Source organism: Jaculus jaculus, chromosome 16, assembly GCF_020740685.1.
Source record: "Jaculus jaculus isolate mJacJac1 chromosome 16, mJacJac1.mat.Y.cur, whole genome shotgun sequence".
Classification (NCBI taxonomy): Eukaryota; Metazoa; Chordata; class Mammalia; order Rodentia; family Dipodidae; genus Jaculus; species Jaculus jaculus.
In genome coordinates this window covers 76,001,773-76,028,501 of record NC_059117.1, presented here as the reverse complement: position 1 = coordinate 76,028,501, position 26,729 = coordinate 76,001,773, and the positions used below count along the sequence as shown (strand labels likewise).

At 48.1% G+C, this 26,729-nt stretch overlaps 1 protein-coding gene across 3 annotated transcripts in view; it reads right to left on the bottom strand.

Moving 5' to 3' along the window:
- The window catches only part of Prickle2 (prickle planar cell polarity protein 2), a 374,089-nt gene that overhangs the window by 44,196 nt on the left and 303,164 nt on the right, over positions 1 to 26,729 (bottom strand). For all 3 annotated transcript variants that reach the window (XM_045136095.1, XM_045136097.1, XM_045136096.1), the window contains 2 exons: positions 6,847 to 6,960; positions 20 to 157 (listed from right to left, as the gene is read on the bottom strand). In XM_045136095.1, the coding sequence (XP_044992030.1) occupies positions 20 to 157; positions 6,847 to 6,960 (252 nt within the window). The remainder of the gene's footprint in view (positions 1 to 19; positions 158 to 6,846; positions 6,961 to 26,729) is intronic.

Here is a 26,729-nt window from a genome sequence, read left to right as displayed (position 1 = left end):
TGCCTTGGTCCTAGCTTACCTGTTCACAAATCGCTCCTGTCATGGTGACTGGGAAGGGCCTGACGTTCCCTCGGCCCAAGTTCTCGCGTTTTCTCTGGTTGCTAAACAGCTTCAGTTCCCTCTTCTCCTCTTCATCCAGGGAGCTGCAGTACCGGACCTGAACACACAAGCAGACAGTGTGCAGGAGGAGTCCTCCCATGAGCACCGCAGCCCACGCCAGAGCACTGCCACTGACTACGCCGTCACTGGCCTTTTTCAACTCCTGAGGACTGTTCCCAACCCCAGCTGGGTCTGCACCAAGACTGGTTGCAACCAAAGGCTGTGAGCTCTTAACAGGTCAGCCTCGATGCTGCGCTCTGGCCCTCGCCCCGCACTCAGACCCCAGGCGTCTGAAGAGAACTGGTCATGTCCTTTTAATACTCTCCTTCCAAACCTCCTTGATCTGAAACCTCCCCGAGCGTGACTCCATGCGCATGAGAAGGGGTCGGAGTCAGTTGTTAGCTGGTGCTCCTGGTGCCTGTCCACTACGCTGCTCTGGGAACTGGGAGTGGGCACACTTCAGAGCTAAGACTGCGGGGAGCTGGGACACTGAGTGGAAGGCAGCGCAGGTCATCTGGGCGCAGGAGGGGGAGGCTGGCTGCCTTCCGGGTTTCTGGGCTTCTGCTAATTGTGACAAGTACAAAAGATATTTCATGTTTTGATCAAAACACAAACATCCCACAACTAAGGGAGGGACAGCAGAAGCATTCCACCCAGAACCTTCCATCCTGTCCTCCTGTTTCTGCACATCGTCAACCATGCTATGGTCCTGAACGACTGTTAGTTAACACTGGTGTTAAAATGATTCCCTTATGAGTCTGGGGAGATGGCTTGGCAGTTAAAGGTGCTTGCCTTGCAAAGTCTTCAGGGCCTGGTTCAATTCCCCAGTACCCATGTCAGGCCAGTGGCCACAAAGTGGTGCATATGTCTGGAGGTTGTTTGCGGCAACAACAGGCGCTGGTGTGCTCATACTTAGCCTTTCTTTCTGCCCCCCCTCTCTCAAATAAACATATAAAGATATTAAAAAATGGCTCACTTAACAAAAAGGTGAATGTGAGCTGGACAGATGGCTTAGTGGTTAAGGTGCTTGCCTGCAAAGCCCGAGGACCCATGTTTGACTCTCCACGTCCCACGTAAGCCAGATGCACAAGGTGACACAAGTCCATAAGGTCGCACATGAGCACAAGTTGGCGCACATGTCTGGAGTTCCATCACAGTGGTTGGGGGCCCTGGCGGACCAATTCTCTCTCTAGCATAAAAAAAGGCCAGTCTGTCGGAGTTGCCTCAAGGAAAAAACAAAAGGTGAATGACCTCCCACTGAGCCGGCCTCACATCCATTCAGAGGGCAGTTAATTATCCTGACACTTCTTGTGCGGTGCGGGTGCCTCTTGCCTGCCTGGTTGCTTTTGTAGCTTGAAGGAACCACTATTTGTTCACACTGCTGGTGACTTTTGTCCCCAGCAGCTCACATGGTGCCTCCCAGCACTGTGACAGCCAGGAAAGCTTCCATGTCAGCACCAGCCAGCTTGATTTCTTTCTTTTTTAAATACTTTATTTGCTTATTTATTTGCAAGCAGAGAGAGATGGAGAAAGGGGGGGGGGAATGGGGGTGCTAGGACGTCTAGCCATTGCAAAGGAATTCCAGATTAATGTGCCCCGCTGTGCATCTGGTTTTACATGGGTATTGGGGAATCGAACCTGGGTCACTAGGCTTTGCAGGCAAGTGCCTTAATTACTGGGCTATCTCTCCAGACCCAGCTTGATTTCTTTTTTTTTCTTTATTTAAAATGCTTTTTGTTTATTTTTATTTATGTATTTGAAAGTGACAGAGAAAGAGGCAGATAGAGAGAATGGGCGCACCAGTGCCTCCAGCCACTGCAAACAAACTCCAGACGCCTGCGCCCCCTTGTGCATCTGGCTAATGTGGGTCCTGGAGAATCAAGCCTTGAACTGGGGTCCTTAGGCTTCACAGGCAAGCGCTTAAGAGCTAAGCCATCTCTCCAGCCCTATTTATTTATTTATTTGAGATGGGAAGGAGGTGGAGAGAGAGAGAGAGAGACAGAGAGAGACAGAGAGAGAGAGAGAGAGAGAGAGCGAGCTCCAGGGCCTCTAGCCACTGCAAACAAACTCTAGACACATGCGCCACCATGTATATCTGGCTTATGTGGGACCTGGGGAATTAAACCTGGGCTCTTAGGCTTTGCAGGCAAATGCCTTAACTGTTAAGCCATATGTCTATCCCCCACCCAGCATGATTTCTCTCTCTCTCTCTCTTTTTGGTTTTTCGAGGTAGGGTCTCACTCTAGCCGAGGCTGAGCTGGAATTCACTATGTAGTCTCAGGCTGGCCTTGAACTCACAGTGATCCTCCGACCTCTGCCTCCCAAGAGCTGGGACTAATGGCGTGTGCCACCATGCCTGGCCAGCTTGATTTCTTAATGTCCTGTGATTGTAGTCTAGGGCGCCTTCAGCTAATAGGGTCTTGCCATATGGAACCTAATCAATGGAGATACCAGTAGACACTGGGGAGACTCAAAACTCATGAAAAACATATTGTAAACTGGTCACATTCCCATCAGGTTGTCCTCTTGTGTTCCCCACCCCACCCCGATTCCACTGACAGCCCTCCTCAGCAGGGACATCAGTCATCACTATGGGGTCATGAGTGTACCACCCTGCTCATCAAGAGTGCAGAACCTCACACTAGTCCTTCCCACCCTGTGGCTCTTACATTCTTTCTGCTGCTCTTCTGCAATGTTCCCTGAGCCTTGGAGAGTGTGAGAGAAGCCTCCTTTAATGTTGGGTTCTTAGCAGCCTCTCAACACTATATATATTCATATATTAAAGTGCCCAGTAAAAGTCATAGTTAGAAAGGTAAATGTACTTATTAAGCGGAAAACAGTGTAAGAAGAAAAAAATCAATTAAGATCTGTGCAATGTGGATCCACCCGTATTCTGTTGAGGATGATGGAGGAGGGTATGGGACCTGGCCTTCTCTGAGTTGTTACTGAAAGTTAGTAGTGGCCAGGGGAGCAGGACAGATTTTCCGCAGTGGCATGGCCACCAGTAAGTTACATATATTCTGGTTAATACTCCCCCATCCAAGCCCTTGCAGACAAACCTAGTTGAACTCAGTGGGTCTCACACACACACAAGAAAAATAAGACATCAAAATAGAGGCAGGGCTGGTTGTGAAGACGAAGGGGTCCAGTGGAAGCTGGTCAGGGAGGGGGTCTATGAGAACGTAATGGGAGCCGGGCATGTGGCGCACACCTTTCATCCCAGCACTTGGGAGGCGGAGGCAGGAGGATTGCCGTGAGTTCAAAGCCACCCTGAGACTATACAGTGAATTCCAGGTCAGCCTGGGCCAGAGTGAGACCCTACCTTGAAAATCCAAACAAAAGGCTGGAGAGATGGCTTAGTGGTTAAATGCTTGCCTGTGAAGCCTAAGGACCCCGTTTCAAGGCTCGATTCCCCAGGACCCATGTTAGCCAGATGCACAAGGGGGCGCATGTGTCTGGAGTTCATTTGCAGTGGCTGGAGGCCCTGGCACGCCCGTTCTCTCTCCCTCTATCTGCCTATTTCTCTCTCTGTCTGTGACTTTCAAATAAATAAATAAATAAATAAAAATAAAAAAAAAATCCAAATAAACAAACAAACAAAGAAGTAAAGGGAGAGGATTATGATGAAAATAAATAATGTACATGTGTAAAAATGGTCAATAAAAATAACAAAAGCAGGCCAGGTGTGGTGGTGCATGTCTTTAATCTCAGCACTCTAGAGGCAGAGGTAGGAGGATCACCATGAGTTTGATGCCAGCCTGAGACTACAGATGGAGTTCCAGGTCAACTTGGGATCATGAAATAACAACAATCCCATTAATAATAATAAATAATAACAACAACAACAGTAATAGTAATAATAATAAAAATAGCCATCTGCAAAAACCAGAGAGTGACCCTGAAACTAGAGAACAAGACCACACTGTGGCCACTCCACTTTCAGGACATCCTAATGCTGAGGTTCTCTGGTGTTCCCAGCTCAAACTGGAGTCTACAGCAGTCTAGAGGCGTGTGGTGCCTGCTGGGGGCACACTGGCATTTCCTCATCATTCAGTCACTCCCCCGCAAAGACTAATTAATTTAAAAGAGGGTGACCCTCTCAGTGCAGGTTCAGTTTTACTTACAGCCATGCTCCTACCCCACTCTAGGCCACCTTTACACCTTCCCTTGTGAAATGTGGTCCTGAAACCACCCTGTGTTTTACTTTGGAGTAATTTGGATATTTGAGATGTTAACTGCGTGGCTCAGGTCCTTTGTTACAAAGATGGTTAAAGGGAAAAATTTCCACTAAGACAGTTGAACTAAGACAGCTGTGTCTATCCAAATTGTCTTATCAGGATGAAAAGACGGTGATGACATATTCGCTTTACAGCCAAAGGGGTCATGTCACCGTGTCACATGAGCTGATTCTGCCCACTGAGTTCTATGTACCACCTTCCTACCAACAGGAAATGGTAATTTGAATGGTGTCCCTTTCCGTGAAAGCATAGTTAACCATAAACAGAACAAGCCAATAAGAAGCATGGGCGGGCCGGGCGTGGTGGCGCACGCCTTTAATCCCAGCACTCGGGAGGCAGAGGTAGGAGGATCGCCGTGAGTTCAAGGCCACCCTGAGACTACAGAGTTAATTCCAGGTCAGCCTGGACCAGAGTGAGACCCTACCTCGAAAAACCAAAAAAAAAAAAAAAAAAAAAGAAGCATGGGCGGGCAGCTCACATACCTCCCTCAAGCAAAAAGAGGCTTTTTATTTAAAATCTTCAAGTGAATGTCCCAGAAAGAGAACTGCAGGTATCTGAACGACCAACAAATGACATTTTATGGGCATGCTTTTGAAGAAAGGCACACCCATTCTGCTGGTAAAAACCCCATGTGTTCCCTTCCAAATTAGCTAGCTGGGCATCAGGTTACAATGCCTGCTCTGAACTTTAAAGGAGACAGGATTATTTGTAATTGCTTTATGCATTCTGAAATAAGTAATAGGAAAGAGAATCGCGTCTTTCCTCCTAGATAGTTCTTTCAGTTGTTTTAGTTTTTGACACACTACCACACTCAATCATTAATTGTTCTTTTCTGCAATGCTGACACTCAAATCCAAGTCCTATACATGCTAGGCAAGTGCTCTACTGTGAACTGCAACCCCAGTCTCCCCGATTGAGCCTCTCAAATGATCCCCTTTTACTCAAACATGGGAAAACAACACTAAAAAAAAGTAACCACCACTCAGGTTCCCTGGGACCCAGCCTGTGTATAGAATGAGCTGGTAGAAGTTAGTGTCCACCTGTCTACAAGGGTAATTTTTCATTTCAATTAAAAACTTTAATTTCAAGCCGGGCGTGGTGGCGCACGCCTTTAATCCCAGCACTCGGGAGGCAGAGGTAGGAGGATCTCTGAGAGTTCGAGCCCACCCTGAGACTACAGAGTGAATTTCAGGTCTGCCTGAGCCACAGTGAGACCCTGCCTTGAAAAACCAAAAACCCCCCCCCGCAAAAAAAAAAAACCACTTTAATTTCATTAAACATTTAAAATTTTTTTGTTTATTATTTATTTATTTATTTGAGAGTGACAGACAGAGAGAGAGGCAGATAGATAGATAGATAGATAGATAGAGAGAGAGAGAGAGAGAGGGAGAGAATGGGCGCGCCAGGACGTCCAACCACTACAAACGAACTCCAGACGCATGCGCCCCCTTGTGCATCTGGCTAACGTGGGTCCTTAGGCTTCACAGGCAAGCACTTAACTGCTAAGCCATCTCTCCAGCCCTAAAATATTTTTATTTGTTTCTTTGAGAGAGTTGGAGAAAGTCAGAGAGAAAGAGGTGGACAGAGAGTGAACATGGACATGCTAGGGCCTCCTGCCACTGCAAACAAACTCCAGATGCATACACCACTTTGTGCATCTGGCTTTGGGTCGGTATTGGGGAATTGAACCTGGGCCTGTCAAGCTTTGCATGTAAGTGTCTTCAACCACTGAGCAATCTCTCCAGCCTCTATACTTTCATTTTAAATATAGGACCACATAGTACACTTTCACAGGATCCTAATTTTTTTTTTTAAAAAGAAATAACCTAAAAATTCCTTTCCAACTTAGAAACCCAATTACCTCTAGCACAGTTTTCTAAGCATGCAGATGATCAGTGTGAGTTCAGGAATAAGAAACCCTCACAGAGCTGTGTCTGTGTTCAGAAAAGGACAGGAGACACCAGCATGTTTGCAACAGTGCAGATAATCACCCTGCCAAGCCGGATGTCACTATGCAAAAATTACAGCTATTGAGAACTGCCGATCTGGACATGTAACTTCTACACCATGACATGGAAAACTTGCACACTCATTTCCCATTCAATGGTGCTGAAAATCGGAGACACTCACAATGTCTCTACCAGGCCTGAAATGGCCCAGGGCATCTCGGTCATTTCTCCAGGCCCACAGGCAACTGACAGGACACATTCTTCCAGACAGAAAACCCGGGCTGGGGCTTTGAAGTTTTAACGCTGCCTGGTTACTGCAAACAGCCAGTCATGCCAGGCTCTGTGTCTAATGCAGTGCAGAGTGAGACTCTGGTTTCTGGCCAGAACTTTTCAGAAGGGTTGGTTAGCTTCTTCCGGCTCAAACTACAGAAGCTAAGATGTAAAATCAATTGCCAGAGGTTTTCTTTGGCAATGTCATCAACTGCAGCTGTGGGGAAGGAGGGGACAATTTATAGAGGGTCCTGGGAGCCATCCTTCAAGCCCCCTCCCCGCCCCCTTACCTCGTTGTCGTGAGGCGGCAGCTGGTGCAGGAGCTGTTTGATTCGCAGTTTCTCTCCAGGACTGTTGACATAGGGGACCTTCTCTTCCGGGAGGCAGTTATAGTACTGGTGTACCTGAGGGACAGAACCCGGAGAACATTTGCCCGTTACTCAGCGCGTGCCACCTCCCAGCGTCACCAGGACGAGGGCTCCCAGCAGGATGCCACAGCAGTCCGCGTCTGTCTCCCACCTCCCTGGAGGATACCCAGCTGCCCTTCCCACTGTGCGCGTCAAGAGTCCTTGCGGGCAGTGCCAAATAAGTGATGCCCCCCCCCTTCCCTGTGGGGCCTTCCCTCTCCGGAGGGCAAAAAGCAAGCCAAAGACCATTGTTAGCAAAGGAGCATTGGACAGGTGCGGAGAGGAGGCCGGGGGTCAGAACCTTCTCTGCGGACACCTGAGACAAGGCTGCCTTGACCATTTTCTGTCTTGCCCGGCGCACGGGAGACGCCGCCCCAGCCCAGGGATTTGTCAGCGCCTGTCTTGTCACAGCTCGTCTGTGGATTCCTGGGGATCTCAGCCTCCACCTACGGTAAAAGCCCTCTAGGTCTTGAGGCCTTTGCAAGTCAGGCATCAGCTGACGTTCACCTGGAGGAAGCTAAACCTGGGGAGCAGACCTGGCTTTCCGCATCACCCTTAGCTGAGGACTTTCCCACGTGCTGCAACACCCCTGCTGCTCGCTGTATTTCCTGAAATCCAACCACGTCTAACAACTGGGGGAAAGTGCCAAGCATGTCATTGTGCCCAAGGAAAGAAAACAGACCTTCTGCCACCAGACCGCAGGCAGAACCAGGGGAGTGAAAACAGACAGGTATGAAGGTGTGTTAGCACACAGGAGAGGCAGCCCCGCCCCCCGGGCTCCGACAACTGGAAGATGCGCTTCTCTGAGTGGCAAGAGCAGCTCTTATGCAACAAGTAACTTGTTCAACAAGCTGGAGAAGACGGAGATGGAGCCCTGGAGGCACTGTATCCTTTATGCTCCGCACACTCTCAATTCCTCTGCATTAGGGAGCAGTGGATGTGGGCACATGTTTTGGGAATGCCAGGGGCACGGAACTGAGAAAGTTCTGTGTCCTTTAATCTCCAGAAACCAAGCATCACGAGTGTTAGAAAGGCGAGCAGGTCGTGGCCTGTGGTGACAGGGCCTTAAGCGACGTGAGAGCCGTCTTTATTTTCATACCCAATGGCTGGAACCATCCACCACCGTGTGCTTATCACCCTCCAAACCAAATCCCATAGACAACCACAGACGGGCTTCTTGTCACCAGCTGGCTGGCGCTCGGCTGGCTGTGAACCTCCCTGGAGGCCCCTGGCTGGGAGCCACATCCTGGAGGCTAGAATGGCTCTGGGGCCGGTAGGCTACTCCCACACCGCCGGCACTCCTGAGGAGCAGCTGTTCATATCCTAAATTAGTTTGGGATTAAGAGCTGACTATCTGGCCATCAGGCTGGTGCACTGTTCCAGGAATGCCCTCAGGAGAGTCCCTATACCATGTGCCCCCCGGGACATCAGCCATGTGTGGTTTGTGCAGTTTGGGGATTGAGCTTTGCTTCCTGGGGTGGCTTGAATCGCATGTTCCCCATGGGCTCCTGTGTTCTGAATGCTTGGCTCCCAGCTGATGGCAATTTGGGAGGCGGAGCCTTGCTGGAGGAGGTGTGTTGTTGGGGGAAGGCTTAGGGGTGTTATAGCCAGCTCCCCCTTGCCACAGTTTGGTTCACTCTCCTGCTGCTCTTTCCCACCTGCTGTGGGGAGGTGATGTCCAGCCTCTGCTCAGGTCATCCTTTCCCCTGACATCAGGGAGCTTCCCCTGGAGACTGTAAGCCAAAATGAACACATTTCCCCCCATCAGCTGCTTTTGGTCGGGTGCTTTGTGCCAGCAGCGAGGAGGTCACTGCAGCACCTCCCAAGTCAAAATACTGCGTATAAAGCCCTGTTCTACGCTGGGCACAGTGGCACACACTTGCCAGTACTTGGGAGACTGAGGCAGGAGGATCCCAAATTTGAGGTTAGCCTGGACTATATAGTGAAACCCGGCTTCAACAACAGGAAGAAAAAAAAAACAGTGAAGGAACGAAGGAAGGGCAGGGGGAGGAGATGAAGGAGGCTGGGAATGAAAAGTAAAAAGGAGGAAGGAAGACGGCCTTTTCCTTCTCATTCTTATAGTTCCCACGCTCATCCGTGGTACCAGTGACAACGCTGACGTGACACGAGGCCACACTGGGTGAGGCGGTTAGAGAGCTGGAGCCCGACCCTGTCAGTCCTGCACAGGACCCTCACCGCACTCCCTTCACGTCTCACAGCGGTCACCCCTGAGAGCCCATCCTCACTGGCACTGTGAGCCAAGCCTGTCGTTATGCAGTCACAACAGAGAAGGTGCCCACGGTGGCTGGCACCTTCTCTATACTTCCCCAGCATGGCAGGCTGATCCAAACCTCTAGTTGTGGTTCCATCATTTTCAATCTGTAGGTTCCCATGCAAAACTCATTCATTTTACAAGTCTCCCAATAATTCCTTGGGTAAATATGTTAAAATAGTTTTTCCCGGGCTGGAGAGATGGCTTAGTGGTTAAGGCGCTTGCCTGCAAAGCCAAAGGACCCTGGTTCGATTCCCAAAACCCACATAAGCCAGATGGATAAGGTGGTGCATGCATGTGGAGTTTGTTTGCAGTGGTTGAAGGCCACGGTGTGCCCAATCTCTTGCTCTCTCTGTGTGCCTCTTTCTCTCTCTCTCTCCCTCTCAAATAAATAAATAAATAAAAATTTAAAAATATTAATTTTTTTTTCTCCCAAGGCCACCAATAATTTGATGGGTGACTTAATCACATCCTTAGTGAGGTGTAGGTTCCCAGACCAGTCAACTCATGTGTGTTAACAACCGACCAAGTCACTTCCTATCTGGGGAAAGAAGAGTTTGTCCTTCATGACTTCCAGTCCTCTGCTACGCGTGTTCAGGCTGGTCACATTTGTTCCAGAGCCTCCCGGGGTTTAGGTACCAGATGTCTCAAGGGGACCTGGAGCAAAAGCGTTAGGGACAGCGGCAGGAGAGGGCCAGTCAGCTCTCACGAGTCCCTGGTAGGTCTATGTGGAGACACAGAAGTGCGTGTGGCTTCTCTGGCATCGTCTCCATGCACCAACTCCAACCAGACCAGTGGAAACAGGCAAATAGTAATAAAAGTGCACTTTACTGCACTGTAATGATTCAGTTTGGCACTACCTCTGCCGACGGTAACCCTGCGGGTGGCTCGTTTTTGCCCAAACATAGCCACTTGTTCAATAAGCAAACACAGCGGAGTTCTGTCCGTCCCTGGAGTCTGTGACTGAGAGTTACCTGGCATGCCGGGAAGTGTGTATAGTTCACCGTGAGCCGTTCAAGCGTAGATCTACCGCGTGTGGCGAGAAGTGGGGTAAGGGTGTCCTGCAATGCTGCCCTGGGTGTGTGCGGTCACACTAGGCACGCGTGCCCAGGACAAAAGCACTGGGGACACAACAGCCTGACTGAGGAAAAGGAAGTGAGCTGAAGGCTTTTTATTTCAGGGGTTCCGCCCAGACAGGGTATCTTGGCAGAGGCTTCTGTTTGTGTCAGACACGTGGGCAAGAACTTCAGCCAGTATGCAAACACTCTACAAGGTGAGGCCTCGCCTGGTTGTGGAGCCTGGGCTCTTTGCAGGAACTGACATAGGGTAGCATTTCTGATGGGTGGCGATGGAAGTTGGTGTCTGTGACTACATTTGGGAGAAGAGCACTCACTTGATGCAAAAAGTGTGCTGAAATAAACAGAGTGAGGACTGGAGAGATGACTCCGCGTTTAAAGGCACTTGTTTGCAAAGCCTGATGGCCTGGGTTCAATTCTCCAGTACCCAAGTAAAGCCAGATGCACAAAGTGGCACATGAATCTGAAGTTCATCTGCAGTGGCATGAGGCCCTGGTGGCCCATTTTCTCTGTCTCACTCAAATAGCTAAAAATATTTTTTTTTAAAAAAAGTGAGCACATGACTTTATTCGGTGCAATGAGTGTCCCACCTTAGCTTGTGTCATGATCACCAGGAGGTGTGTTAAGACATTTATTTCTAATCCAGTAGGCTGGAGTGGGACTCTGTAACTTGTGTTTATCACCATTTCTCAGGTCCATCGATCATACCTTGAGAGTGCTAAGAAATACCGAACCCAGAAATTTCAAAGGAGGAAGAACTTGTTGGACCCCCACCCCGTTTGCCAGAAGTCTCCTCTACAGCTCAGGAGATGACAGAACAGGGAGATTCTACTGCTCTGGGGAGAACAGTGAACCATAAGGGCAAAGGGCACATGTTTGGGGTGGGCACATTGTTTGGCATCTTAGAGCAAGAACCCAATAAGAGCAAGCCACACACTCTTGTCTGGTCCCAGAAGACACTGTCCCTAAGCGGAGACTCCCGAACTACTCATTGACTGAGCAACTCTTAGGTCTGAAGTAGTTTTATTTACTTTCAGTGTTTATTTTTACTTTTCTAATAACATTAATATTTATTTATTAATTAATATAAGAGACAGGGGGCACGAGAAAGAGTGAACAGGCACATCAGTGCCTCTCACTATTGCAACAAACTCCAGACACATGTGCCACTTTGTGCATCTGGCTTTATGTGGGTCCTGAGGAATTAAACCTGGGTCAGCAGATGTAAGAACATGCCATTAACTGCTGAGCCCTCTCCCCAGCCCAGGCCCTGCTTTTCCAAGGCGGGCTCTAGGGAGTAGAACTCATCAGGAGGCTCTCATGTTCAAGCAGCAAGTGCTCTTAGCCAGTAAGCCACCTTCCCAGCCCCAGGCCCAGCTGTATCCTTTATTCTTTTTTCTTTTTTTGAGGTAGGGTCTCACTCTAGTCCAGGCTGACCTGAACTCACTCAATAGTCCCAGGCTAGCCTCAAGCACACAGTGATCTCTCTACCTCTGCCTCTCCAGTGCTGGGATGAAAGACTGCACCACCACACTCGGCTCATGCTCAGCCTTTTCAGTGCGTATTCTAGGGAGTCCAACTTGGTGGTCTCTGCCCCAAGAGACCCTCAGGCTTAAGCAGCAAGGGCTCTTAACCATGTGCCATCTCTCCAGCCCCTGACATGCTTTTATGTGCAGTAGTCACAAGTCCCATGGGCACTGAGAGCATTTCATGTTCACTAGGCTGAAAAATCCCCACAGTTAAAGGAAGAGTCGGGGCTGGAAAGATGGGTTAGTGGTTAAGGTGCTTGCCTGCGAAGTCTAAGGACCCAAGTTCAACTCTCCAGATCCCATGAAAGCCAGATGCACAACGTGACACAGTGTGCAAGGTTGCACATGCTCACAGGACAGCGTATGTATCTGGAATTTGGTTGCAGTGACTGGAGGCCCTGGTGCACCAATTCTCTCTCTCTCATTAAAAAAAGAGAGCCAGGGCTGGAGAGATGGCTTAGCGGTTAAGGCACTTGCCTGCAAAGCCTGAGAATCCAGGTTCAATTCCTCAGTACTCATGTAAGCCACTGCAACCATTTTCTCTCTACCTGCCTCTCCCTTTCTCAACTAAATGAATAAGTAAAAGCATTGAAAATAAAGAGTCACCTGGGAACTTGGCTTCCTTCTCCCATTGTGTTCCTTGGGGACTCTCAGTCTTTATCAAGCAGAAAAGGCTGCCAGACGGACGCACAAAGAGAAAAGCCTCGATATAGTGTATTCTCAACATACCCACATGGCTGACCGTGGAAATGATGAATGCGTTTGTCTTTGATGTTCTCCCCGGATGCTTATACACGCCCAGGTGATTTTGCTCTAGTCACCGACACATAAGGAAGTGACTTGTTTGAGCGCTTTTTCATGAGGCTAAGCAGCTGGCCAAGGTCCTGTTCGCCCATTCTCTTCTTGCTTTCTGCCTGAGGGGTAAACAGAAGGGCCGGAGCTCCCCACTATGTATAATGAAGCAAACGTAAGAATGGAATTTGTGGACCGAGAATGCTAGAACAGAAAGTCAGGAGCCTGCATTGCTTAAAAATTATGCCTTGAGAGGGCTGGAGAGATGACTTGGCAGCTAAGGTGTTTGCCTGCAAAGCCTAAGGACCCAGATGTACAAGGTAGCGCATGTGTCTGGAGTTTGCTTGAAGTGGCTGGAGGCTCTGGCACACTCATTCTCTCTCTCTGCCTCTTTCTCAAATAAATAAACAAAATATTATTAAAAAGTTATATAAAAAATTATAGCCAGGCATGGTGGCACATGCCTCTAATCTCAGCACACAGGAGGCAGAGGTAGGAGGATTGCCCTGAGTTCGAAACTATATAGTGCATTCCAGGTCAGTCTGGGCTAGAGTGAGACCCTACCTCGAAAAACAAAAACAAAAAACAAAAAAAATTATGCCTTAGACTGGGGAGATGGCTTAGCAGTTCAAAGTGCTTGCTGGTAAAGCCTCCCAGCTCAGATTCAATCCCCCAGCCACCCACATAAAGCCACATGGGCATTCATTCACACCAGCAAGAGATCTTAGTGTGCCTATGTGCGCAGGCAATAAATAAGACAATTTGAAAATTATGCCTTGTAATGATAATACCTACCCTGGATTGCCTATATCTGAACTTCCTTTGCCAGTGAGAGAAAGAAAGTCAGTGACAGAATGGGCACACTAGGGGGCCTCCAGCCACTGCAAATGAATTCCAGATGCATGTGCCACTTTGTGCATCTGGCTTTATGTGGGTACTGGGGAATCAAACCTGGGTTATTAAGCTTTGCAGGCAGTGCCTTAGCTGCTGAGCCAGCTCTCCAGCTCGAGAACTGATTTCTTTGAGTGTTGATTACTAGGCAGCAAGTGCCATTCCCTATGGATACGGCTGTGGTTCTTCCACGTGAGCACACACTAAGATCAGTACTGAGCAGCACGGCCGTTTTCATTCCCCTGGGTCTGCAAAGTTCCTGGGAAGCCTGCATTTGGAACAAATACTCCACAACGCACTGCGGAAAAACACAGGTTGAAGGGGAAGGAGAAAGGATTCCTTAAGACACGGTAAAGACCCCTGAAATGGGCTGGGGTGATGGCTCAGTGGGGAGTGACTGCTGTGTGAACCCGAGGACCTGAGTTCGGAACTGAGACGGCCTTGGCCTGCTTCCCTTCAAAGACCTTCATAGCTCTGGACCCCTTGCCCACGACCCCTCCTTCCTCCAGAGTGTGGGCACGGGGCCTCCATGCACGCCGGACGCCAGACAGGAGCTCGGCTGTCATAGGTGCTCAATACGTGCTCGTTGAGTGAATGAATGAACGTTGTGCTCAGACCTCGTCTGTCTTGCTGTCAGGTTCATCAAAGGCTTTAGATGGGCATATGTGGCAAGAGCAAACACCAAGCAGGTTCTAAGAGAAGCCAAGAGACTGCCAAGCAGCACGCGCCCCTCACCCTATCCACCCTTGCATCTCCTCCAGAGATGATGGCTGGGCTGTGAGGGGAAGATGCCAAGCAGAGGAGCATAGAGTAACAGTCCACGGCTTCTTTTTGAGGAAGGGACAAAGGCATCTACATTTGAAAGCAGAGAAGTCTTTTTTTTTTTTTTTAAGTTAGCATTTGGACAAATTTAGGAAAAGAAAGTTGTTCTGTTCTAAGCAGGTGCTGCAACTCAAAGTCACGTGGGCTGTTCTGTTCCTTCTCTGCTGGCCCTGGCTCCAGTGCTTCCCATGGAGGAAGTTTATAACATTCTACTTCAGTGTTTAGTTAGAAAATACTTTCTGTTCCGTTTGAAGCCTTATCCGTCAGTTACTTATTTTATCCTGTCTGCAAGAAAAGGCCTCAGAGGGTTGCTTAGCAATTAAGGCGGTTGTCTGTGAAGCCTAAGGACCCAGGTTTGATTCCCCAGTACGCATGCAAACCAGATACACAAGGTGGCACAGCATCTGGAGTTTGTTTGCAGTGGCTGAGGCCCTGGTGCACCCATTCTTCCCCCCCCCCCCCGCTCTCTCTCTCTCTCTCTCTCTCTCTCTCTCACACACACACACACAAAAGAACAACAACAACAAAAGGCCCCAGAGCTGGGGCTGGTGTCAAAGGCCTGTCATCCCAGCTACTCAAGAGGCTCAGGCAGGAAGGTGCCAAGTTCGAGGCCAGCCTGGACAACTTAGTGACACCCTGTCTTAAAAAAAAAAGTAAATCCAGGTATGGTAGTGAACACCTTTAATTCTAGCACTCAGGAGGCAGAGGTAAGAGGCCCACGGTGAGTTCAAGGACAGCCTGGGATTATAGAGTGAGTTTCAAGTCAGCCTGGGCTAGAGTGAGACCCTACCTTGAACAAAAACAAAGAACAAGGCTGGGGATGCAGCTCAGCTGTAGAGTGCCTGCCTGGCCTACACATGTCTCTAGGGTCAGTCATCAGAGCACAAGAAGAAGAGAAAGAAAAAAAAACCAGAGAAAGGAAGGGAAGGAGGAAGGGACGGGGGAGGAAGAGAGGGAGTTAGGAAGGAAGGGCGGGAGAGAGGGAGGGAGGGAGGGAGGAAGGAAGGAAGGAAGAAAGGAGGAAGGAAGAAACTAGGAAGGAAGAAAGGGGGAAGGAAGGAAGGACCAGCGAGCCCGAAATGGAAGTGAGCCACCAAGAGACTCTCCCAGCCCGATGTTCTCACCTGTGACAGCTGTGTGCATGCCTTCCTGGAAACTCCACGGTGGCCTCAGTTTTCTTTTCTCTTTTTGGCAAAAGTTTCAGTATTGTCTTTAGACAAAACACTCACACACGGATGAAAGCTAATGCAGTAGCTTCCCGCAGTGATCAGGTTCTGGATGGGGGCAGGAGTGTTTGAGTTCAAGCCGAGGGTCTTCCTCCTAGCTAGCTGAGGAAGCTCCGTCACGTCTCAAAGAATTGGCATTTCCATGTGTAAGATGGGGACAAATGCACCCCCTTAAAAAGCAGGATGAAGCCAGGTATGGTGGTGCATGCCTTTAATCCCAGAACTCGGGAGGCAGAGGTAGGAGGATCGCTGTGAGTTCAAGGCTAGCCTGAGACGACACAGTGAATTCCAGGTCAGCCAGGGCTAGAGTGAGACCCTACCTTGAAAAACTGGAGAAAAAAAGAAGCAGGATGAGGCTCAGATGAAAAATGTGACCAGCACGGTGACCAAGTGCTCAGCCTAGTGCGTAATTCAGAACTGCTACTTTATGAGCAGAATCATTTCTCCTCCACTATTCATCTGTGGTATCGCTTAACCCCTATGGGCTTGTACTTAGAGATGGGATCTTTAATGAGGTCACTGAGGTTAACCGAGGTCACATCTGTGGGTCTTGCTAACAGAAATGGAGTCCTTCAGGAAGAGAGACATTAGGGACACATGCAGGGACGCTGTGAGGAGGTGGCCCCATCTGCAAGGTAGGCAAACAGACTTCATCAGGACCAGCAACTTGACCTTGACCTGCCGGCGTCCAGAAATGTGAGATGCCATGTGTGGTGTGAAAGCCACCCCATCTGCAGTCACGTGTGAGGGATGCCAGGTGGGCAAACCTAATCTGCTTCATGCAGGAAATTGACTGAGGCATAGGGCAGGGAACACTGACCCATTAGGTTGTGGGAAGTACCAATCTGGTAGACGAATGAGCAAGACAAAAATAGGACAATGCAGATCCTCAGAGGGCTGGAGAGATGGCTGAGCAGTTACGGTGCTTGTCTGCAAAGCCTACAGCTCAATGCCCCAGGACCCATGTAAAGCCCGATACATAAGGTAGCGTGTACGTTTGAGTTTGTTTGAGGTGGCTGGAGGCCTTGGGGTGCCCGTTCTCTCTGTTTATCTACCTTTCTCTCTCTCAAACAAACAAAAATGTTCCTGAATTAAAAAATAAATTAAAAAAAGACACCCAGAGATGCTGAAATACTACAAAAGGCTCAGTGAGCCCAGAACTCAAGTGTGGCTTGGTAATACCTTCTCAGTTTTCATGGGATCCACTGTCCCCAGCAGCTCATGTCAAACCACCAGTGTGGCCACCTGGGTGGAGAGTGGGGGAGAGACGCACGGCGCGTGGGGTGCTGGGCATGTCTGCCCACTGTGCAGTGCAAACCCGAGGGCAACGGGCCAAGTGACAAGAGGGGTGAGTTTTGACGATCATCTTTGCTTTGAGTATAACATAGTTAACTATAAATTAATATGGCTAAATTTTATAGTCAATATATTCATTAGTTAGCTTACGAAAGTCCTAAGTGGGCTAGAGACATGGCTCAGCATTCATTTATTTTATGAGTTCTGTGCACAGTGTGTAGACAGCCGTGTTGGTACCATCCTTAGCCTCCTCCCTGTCCTCCCCACTCTGCAGGGACCCTCTCATTGGGGAATGTGGGTTGTGCAATGTGGGGGTAGCCATCAGTTATGGGGAAGAGGCAATGTCTCTGTGCATAATGTCCCAACTGTGGCTCTAACAATCTTTCTGCCCCCTCTTCCGCGAATTTCCCTGAGCCATGTTGGGTTCGTTTTAGGTCTACTTCAGTGATGAGGTCTTGAGAGCCTCTGTGTCTCTGGATATCTGGTTTGGTGGGAGCTGAGTGTTCTCTGTGTCTATCTCCTTCACCCTTGTGCTGGTACCAGGTTCACCAAGAAAGCAGCACTCTTGCTCAGTTCCCTAGTTACTCTGTGGTTTCAGCTGGGGCCCTGGTGAAGTGCGATGGGCTGGTTCTCTCCTCAGGATCTGCATCCTTCTTTCCTTCCCCGGGAGGTGAGGTGTGCTTAGGCGGATGCCATCTTGACCGGAAGTCCAAGGTCTGTTTATTTTTTAATAGCCACTACAAACAAACTCCAGATGCATGTGCCACTTTGTGCATCAGGCTTTATGTGGGCACTGGGAGTCGAACCTGGGTCTTTTTAGGCTCTGCATGCAAGTGCCTTAACTGCCAAGCCATCTCTCCAACCCCACAAGTTGTGTTTTTAAGCATGACAGTTAGAGGAGGTCAGCAGCTCTTACTTAAAAGGTATAAAATTTTCCACTTTATAGCTAAACAAGTTGGGGCTTACTGTAGTGGCCCCCAGCCGCATGTGTTTGAATATAGTCCCTCAGGTGGAGGCACTGTTTGGGAAAGCTATTGAGCCTCTGGGAAGTGCAGCCTTGCTGGAGAAAGTAAGTCACCGGGGGACAGGCCCTGGGCGTTACATGGACCAGCCCCAAGTGTCACACTGTGCTGGCTTCTGCTGATCCGCCCCTGCTGAGGTGAAGACGTGATGCCAGCTCCCTGATCCTGTCTTGCTTCCCCAGCCATGACGAAAGGGAAGCCCTTGAAACTGTAAGCTGAAATTAGCCCGTTCCTCCCATAAGCTCCTCTGGTATGACTGCCACACTCACCCAGTGTGGTGGTCTGACTCAGGTGGCCCCCGTAAACTCAGGTGTTCTGGACGCCTGGTTTCCAGCTGATGGAGATTTGGGAATTAACGCCTCCTGGAGGCAGTGTATTATTAGGGGCGGGCTTGTGGGTATCATAGCCAGTTTCCCCATGCCAGCGTTTGGCACACTTTCTTAAATTTTTTTTTGTTCATTATTTATTTATTTATTTGAGAGCAACAGACACAGAGAGAAAGACAGATAGAGGGAGAGAGAGAGAATGGGCGCGCCAGGGCTTCCAGCCACTGCAAACGAACTCCAGACGCGTGCGCCCCCTTGTGCATCTGGCTAACGTGGGACCTGGGGAACCGAGCCTCGAACCGGGGTCCTTAGGCTTCACAGGCAAGCGCTTAACCGCTAAGCCATCTCTCCAGCCCTGGCACACTTTCTTGTTGCTATTGTCCACCTGATGTTGGCCAGGGGGTGATGTCCATCCTCTGCTCATGCCATCGTTTTCCCCCTGCCATCATGGAGCCTCCCCTTGAGTCTGTAAACCAAAATAAATCTTTTTTCCCACAAGCTGCTCTTGGTCGGATGATTTCTGCCAACAATGCGAACTTGACTGCAACATCTAGAATTCAGGCGAGGAAAACTGCATCCATGTTCAGGGTTTCAGTCTTGCTTCTGAGAGCTAATGGTAGGGCGCCATCTTGCTGTACCTCAGCTGGTCACATCGGTGTTGTACAACTCAAATAATTTGGTCCCTCTGTGTATGTGTGCTAATACTGGCCACGGAAACACTGTGTGCATAGACTTGTGATGATGTTGGTGAGGAAGCAAGATTGCAAAATATTCAAGATCGTAAATAATGAGGATCAAACACATCGTCAGCTATCTGCCATGCTGAGAAGTAAAGGCCAAACCAGGCTTTTTAGTTATACCTGGCTTAAAAATTTCATATCTTGGAGTCAGGTGTGGTAGCACACATCTTTAATCTCAGAACTCAGGAGGCACAGGCAGGAGGATTGCCGTGAGTTTGAGGCCACCCTGGGACTACACAGGGAATTCCAGGTCAGCCTGAGCTAGAGTAAGACTCTACCTCGAAAAACAAACAGACAAACAAAATTCATATCTTGTGTGGCTACAGAGATAGCTCAGAGGTTAAGGAATTGCCTGAAGTGTCTAATGATCCAGGTTTGATTACCCAGCATCCAAGTAAAGCCAGATGCACATAGTGGTGCATCCACCTCGAGTTTGTTTGTAGTGGCTGGAAGCACCCATTCTCTCTCTCTTGTCTCCTTGCTCCCTCTGTCTGGTGGCAAATAAATAAATAAAAATTAAAATAAAAAATGCATATCTTCCCATTGTCTCCATAGATGAGTCAAGATTACATTTTGCCCCCTACATTTTAAAAAATATTTGATTTTATCTTATTATGATTTTTTATTTTAGAGAGCTAGAGACAGAGGGAGGGAGGGAGAGAGAGAAAATTGGCATGCCAGGGCCTCAGCCACTGCAATGAATGCCAGACCCTTTCGCCATCTGGTGAGCATGTGCGAGCTTGGGCTTGCCTCACCTTTGTGCATCTGGCTTATGTGGGATGTGGAGAGTAGAACATGGGTCCTTAGGCTTTGCAGGCAGGTGACTTACCTGCTAAGCCATCTCTCCAGCCCCAATATTTTTATTTATTTATTTATTTCAGAGAAAGAGGAGAGAGGTGGAGAGAGAAAGAGAGAGAGAGAGCGAGCGAGCGAGAGAGAGAGAATGGGTGTGCCAGGGCCTCAGCCACTGAAAACGAACCCCAGACACATGTGCCACAATGTGCACCTAGTTTGTATAGGTTCTGGAGAATTGAACTTGGGTTCTTAGGCTTTGCAGGCAAGTGTCTTAACCACTAAGCCATCTCTCCAGCCCTTAGCCCTGTATTTGGTCAGTAGATGAACAATGTAGTCCCAGTTCATTCTTTGAGCTGGTGATTCCCACAAGACCAAGGACAATAAACACAGTGGCTTGGATTCCTAATCGTGAAAACGTCACAGATCATCTGGGACTTCAAAGAGGATGGAAATCAGGCCATTGCTTGGTTATGCGTGTGCTTTGGGAGTGTTTCATCGTGAGGGTCATGTGAAGTTGTTTCCCCTGAGTCCATGGGAGGGAAGCTTGGGGCCCTGGGGTTCATCCACAACAGTGGGCACGGGTGACTACGGAAACTGATTCAGTCCTTTATGGTGGTTTTAGCTATTGCATTGCTTAATTTTATGTGTTTATGTGTTGTGTGGTAAAATGCACATCATGCAATTTACCGCTTTGATCACATTTAGGGGTACAGTTGGTTCAGCGGCACGGAGGACACGCAGCCTGTTGCACGGCCATCCCCGCCGCCCATCTCTAGAACCGTTCATCTTCCCACACTCGAGCCGCCCGCACGAGCCCGCCCTCCTCCTCCTCCAGCACCTGGCAACCGCCCTTCTCCACCGGGTCTCTGTGAACTTGACAACTTGATTTTTATTACATGTTGGGACCAAATGTTCTTCTTTGGTAACACTTCTCTGGAATTATGGTGAAAAATCAGTGGGGAAAAAAAAATGAGTCAGACAATATCTCCAAACTGACATTTAAATCCTTCTATGCACTTCTGTTTTTAATAAGACCAAGGAGGACTGTAGCCATGAAAGTCTGTACCAAATAAAATGATCCGAGGACCCAATTGTTCCCGGTATGTTTCCGTGGTGAAGGCCACGAGATAAATCATCCTGGTATTGGGCCAGTTAGCTCTTCCGAATTCTCAGTTTCAGGCCATTAACTCTACATTTTTTACAGACCATTGGATTCCCATGACAGAGCACTTTCACCAGTTCGTGAGTGTCTTCCAATTGCCTGAGGAGCCATCCAACGGACAAGCCAACACTAGCGAAAGAAACGAGCTCTGGACCAAGGAGGCTCGTTCCCAGAGGGGGACTGCTTCTCAGCGTCCCAGCATGCCTTATCTAAATGACGCTCACCCTGCTGCTGCCACCGTCAGCACCCGAGCTCTGCTATGCCACTCCAGACCGTGATGGGGGCCCACCACGCACAGCAGTGCCCTCTGGTCTTGCTGTATGAATGCCATCTTCTCCCTTACTTGCCTTGCCCCACAGCAGTGTTGGCATGCAGAGTTACTCCGTGAAAGCTTGCCTGAGTCCTTTTTGGAAATTGTTAGGAAATGGATTAAAAAAAAAAAAGAATCTTCAATCATACATTTTCTTCTTTTAGGAAGCAGACTCATGAAAATGGCAGATTTGAGAATCAGTTACTTTTTTGTGCCAGAAAAAGGGAGTAAAGATAAAAACAGGAAAGAAATGGGGGGGAAAAAAAAAAGAACCAGCTTTGCTCTAAAGAGGAACTATCACTGGGCATGGTGATACACACCTGTAACCACAGCTTCAGGGGAGCTGAGGCAGGAGGATTGTGAAGTTGAGGCCAGCCTGGGATACAACATGAAATCATGGCTCCAGGCCTGGTGTGATGGCTCATTGGTTAAGGCACTTGCCTGCAAAGCCCAAGGACCCAGGTTCAATTCTCTAGCACCCACATAAGCTGGATGTACAAGGCAGCACATGCACCTGGAGTTCGTTTGCAGTGGCTAGAGGCCCTGGTGCACCCATTCTCTCTCTCAAATAAATTAAAAAAAAAAAAATTATGGCTCCAAAAGAGAGTGGGGGAAGGGTGGAAAGAAACTTTCCAAAAACTGTATGTGATGTAGGCCCAAGCAAATATAAATTCAAAATCTAGTGAGGTGGCTCGGACCATATTGGGAGACAGGCTCTTTAAGATGAAGAGACCATCTTGAAAAGTCATATTCAAATGTGTGTCATATAAAATCGCTGTTATCTTTAGAAATAAATATTCTGAGTAACAGGATAATTGTTAAAAATAAAAGGAGCGAGGAAGGAAGGAATTGAGGACTGCATGCCGCTGAGAGTAGAAGAGACCCTTAAACGTGACACGATGGCCTTAGTGTGCCCCCTCCCCAAACTGATGCCCTAGAAAACATAATATGGATGCAACCACGTGGTGGCAGGGCCTGGTGGGAGGTGCTCATGAATAAATTAATGCTGCTATAAAAGGGGCTTGGGGGAAGAAAGATCACCCTCGTTTCTTCTGCCACTTGGGCACACAGTGCTTTTTCTGTCTCTTACCATCTGCAGTGTGAGGGCATAGAACAAACACGCTCTCACCAAGTGCTGGTGCCATGATGCCCATAGTACCGAGGTTTCGTGAGCATGCGAACCTCACCAGGATAACTAACTGGACTACCAAGTGCAGGACGCTCCACCACGGGGACAGTGACGCACTCAAGGGTGAGAGAAGGACTTCTGTACACATCACACAGGCAGGGCTCGGCAACAGCAGCGCACAGAGCCTGGAAAGGTAGCAAAGAGTCTACCGTGGTTGGATGTCAAGGACTAGTGGTGAATTACTCTGAGAATACAAATATATTCTACCACTTTACATTAGGCAGAGGGAAATGAAAGGAATGGAAAGAATTCATGAAGAAATAAGAAAATAGAACGACAAAAAAGAAAAGAAAGTTGAAAGATGACTATACATTATCATAACAAATTTTAATAACTATCTAGTAAATAATAGTCAGTTTGTATTTAAAAGAATAATGGTCTATCATGTGCCACCTAAACTCACATGAAAAGATTGAAAATGAGAGAACAGAAAAGTATAGAGTTGGGCTGGAGAGATGGCTCAGTGGCTAAAGGTGGGGTTCGATTCTTGAGTACCCACATAAAGCCAGACACAAAAAGTGGCACATGTATCTGGAGTGTATTTTCAGTGGCAAGAGATTCTGGTGTGCCCATACATATATGCAAACACATGTGAAAATAAGTAGATATAAAGGTATTTTTTAAGGGCTGGAGAGATGGCTTAGCGGTTAAACGCTTGCCTGTGAAACCTGAGGACCCCGGTTCGAGGCTCGATTCTCCAGGAGCCACGTTAGCCAGATGCACAAGGGGATGCACACGTCTGGAGTTCGGTTTGCAGTGGCTGGAAGCCCTGGCGTGCTCATTCTCTCTCTATATCTGCCTGTTTCTCTCTCTCTGTCGCTCTCAAATAAGTAAAATGAAAAAAGACATTTTTTAAAATGAACAGTCTTAGGATTTTTCACCAAAGGAATAATAGTATGACATGGTAACACTGTACAAATCAGAATTCAAACAAATGTAACTAGAAAGGGTAAAAAGGGATGCTAATACTGACTAAGACATCCTTGGTCATTTAAAAATAATTAGTAATACCATTTGTTGGCCACATTTATTATAGCCACCAGTATTCTGGAAAGTTCTAATAATATATCTATTCATAAATATTTTAAGAATTATAAAAGCTATGTTCTTTTTTTTTTTTTTTTTTTGAGGTAGGGTCTCACTCCAGCTTAGGCTGACCTGGAATTCACTATGGAGTCACAGGGTAACCTTGAACTCATGGCAACCCTCCTACCTCTGCCTCTCGAGTACTGAGATTAAAGGCGTGCACCACCATGCCTGGCAAAAGCTATGTTCTTGTTAAAACAAGTAAAATGAAAAAAAGCTGCCCATTATTCCCAAATAAAAGTAATTACTTGGTAAATCCCTAGTGTAATCATCAACTTGCAAGCACCCCAAAATAGTCTCATAAAGCAAAAACAGAAGTACAAGGAGAAATACAATTTACAACCAATATGAAAAATCTTAAGATGTCTCTATGGGGCATTGGTAGCTAAAAGACAAAAGTTGGTCTGGGTGATGGCTCAGTGGTTAAAGGCACTTGGGTTCAATTCTCCCACACTCACGTAAAGCCAGCTGCACAGAGCGGTGCCTGCATCTGTTATGTTTGCAGTGGAGAGAGGCCTTGTGCACCCATGTTCTGCCTTTGTCTCAAATCAACCAATAGATAATTTTTTATATTTTTTATTTATTTAAAAAATTTTTTTATTAATTAGTTTTGTATTCAGCAAATACAATCAGTTTGGTACCATTATTAGGCTCATCCATGACCTACCCCTGCCCCTTGGTCCCTCCTTGATGAGGTATATGGGTCATGCATTGTGGAGTTAGCCCACAGTTATGGGTAGGATAAATGTCTCTGCATATCATGACCCAACATGTGGCTCTGACATTCTTTCCACCCCCTCTTCCGCAAAATTTCCCTGAGCCATGTTGGGTTCATTTTTGGTCTGCTTCAGTGCTGAGGTGTTGAGGGCCTCTGGGGCTCTGGCTCTCTGATTTGGTAGGAGTTGATCTCCTTCCCCCTTGTGTTGGTATCCAGTTCATCAGGAAAGCAGCACCCTTGCTTGTTTTGCCAATTGTTCTTAGTTTCAGCCGGGGCCCTTTTGAGGTATGATGGGGTGGCTCTCTCCTTAGGATTTGTGTCTGTCTGTCTTTCTTTCCCCGGGATGTGCGGCGCAGCTCGGCGGTCACCATCTTGGCCGGAAGTCCCAATAGATAATATTTTTAAAAAGTTATGAAAGCTACAGAGCATGTCATCTCGGTGGTCATTACTTTTTATGAATGCCACCACTTTTCTGCAATGAATTAGAAACACTACCTTGCTTATTCTTGTTTTGTAATGGGAATAAACGGGTTTACATCCCTGCATTGCTGACAGTCTCTCCCTTGGTGTCACAGAGGGAACAGTGGCAGAGTAGTCCCTGACCACTAAGTTTTGAGTTGTTTCATCTGGCAAGTGAGGTATGCCCTTGAGACCGCCTACCTGCCGAGGGCAAGGCTGCGTCCCAGTCGTTTATATCCCAGGCGCTACCTCTCTTTTCTAAAAACTATATTTTATTTATTTATTCATTTAAGAAAAAGAGAGAGAGAGAGAGAGAAAATGGGCATGCCAGGGCCTCCAGCCACTGCTAACGAACTCCAGATGCATGTGCCCCTTGTGCATCTGGCTTATGTGGGTCCTGAAGAATCAAACCAGGAGCCTTTAGCTTTGTAGGCAAATGCCTTAACCGCTAAGCCATCTCTCCAGCAAGCAGAATCCTATCTCTTGATCCACTACCTCTAGATAAGAACTGCAGACATGTACTGTTTTGTTTCCCCATGTGTATGTGGTATGTGGACACGTTTGTAGATAAGTGCTGTGGTGTGTATGGTTGTACATGTGTGTTGCAGTTACCTTCCTGTGGTGACTGGACAAACACCGTATGGCTGTAGCAGCTCCTAGGAGGATAGGGTTTACTCAGGCTTACAGAATGCAAGGAAAACACTAGCCATGGTAGAAGAGGCTGGATCATTCTATCATACATCAGCATGGCAAAGGAAGAAAAGCCAGTGGCCAGCAAGCACAAACAGCCAGAGATCAAACTGCCCTGAGCACGGCTTGGGGCCTCCTCTAGCTGCTGGTCACTCAAGTTGCAAGCTTAACCAAAAATACCTTAGGTAAACTGGGCGTGGTGGCACACGTCTTTAATCCCAGCATTCAGGAGGCAGAGGTAGGAGGATCTCTGTGAGTTCGAGGCCACCCTGAGAATACAGAGTGAATTACAGGTCAGCCTGGGCTAGAGTGAGACCCTACCTCGAAAAAAGAAACAAAACAAAACAAAATAAAAACCTTACGCATGGGGGACATGCATTCACATTCAAACTACCATAATATGTATGTGGTGTGCATTTGTTTCTGCATACATGTGTTTGTGGTGTATATATATGTGTCTGCATACATATGTTTGTGCTGTGCATGTGTGTTTGCATACATGTGCAGGTACCGTGCATGCATGTTTGTATCCATTACGAATGTACGTGGGGTGCATGCATGTTTGTATGCATGTGGACTCACATGTGTGCAGACAGAGGCCAGAGGTTGCAGTCACGTATTTTTCCCTTGATCACCGTGTGCCTTATTTACTGAGGCCAGGTCTCTCACAGGAGCCCAGGGCTCATCAGTTCAGCTAGTCTACTGGCCTGCCTTCCCCTGAGATTCCTCATCCCTGCCTCCCAGTCACTGGGCTGTTTTAAGGACGCCCCATGCTCACCTTGCAGTGAAGTGAGTGCCAGGGATCTGAACCCAGGTCCACACATGTGTCCAAGCGCTTTGTCTACTGACCCGACTCCCCATCTCCTGTCGTGAGTCTTGAAATTCCATATTCTGGCTAGGTACATCATAAGGCAGGTGCCCTTACTCCTCTTGTTCAGTAGATAAGGAAGAAAAAACAAAGATAACTTCCTTGAATAACAAATACTGGATAGCTAGAAACTGGCGGTGCTGGGTCATGTCCTTGGTGTGTCTGACTCCAAAGCCATGTTTTTCAACGGCTCCACTTTGCAGAGGGCCACATCTAAGCAGCTTTGTTTCTCCCAGACTCATTACTATCGAGATGCACCTCTGACTATTCATACAGCAATGACACCCCAGAGACGGCGGGTGCTTCCAAGCTCTGTGTACCCCAGCCTTCAATTTTCCTATGCTATTAGAGCTCTCCTCAAGAACGGGGATGCTGAGAGCTTGGCAAAATTATCTGGTTGGCATTTCAGCTCATTCCCTTGCCGCCTCTCCGTCCAAGGCTGTGGTGCACGTAACAAGTTGCAAAATGATGGAAGAAAGAAACAGCAAAGATGGCCC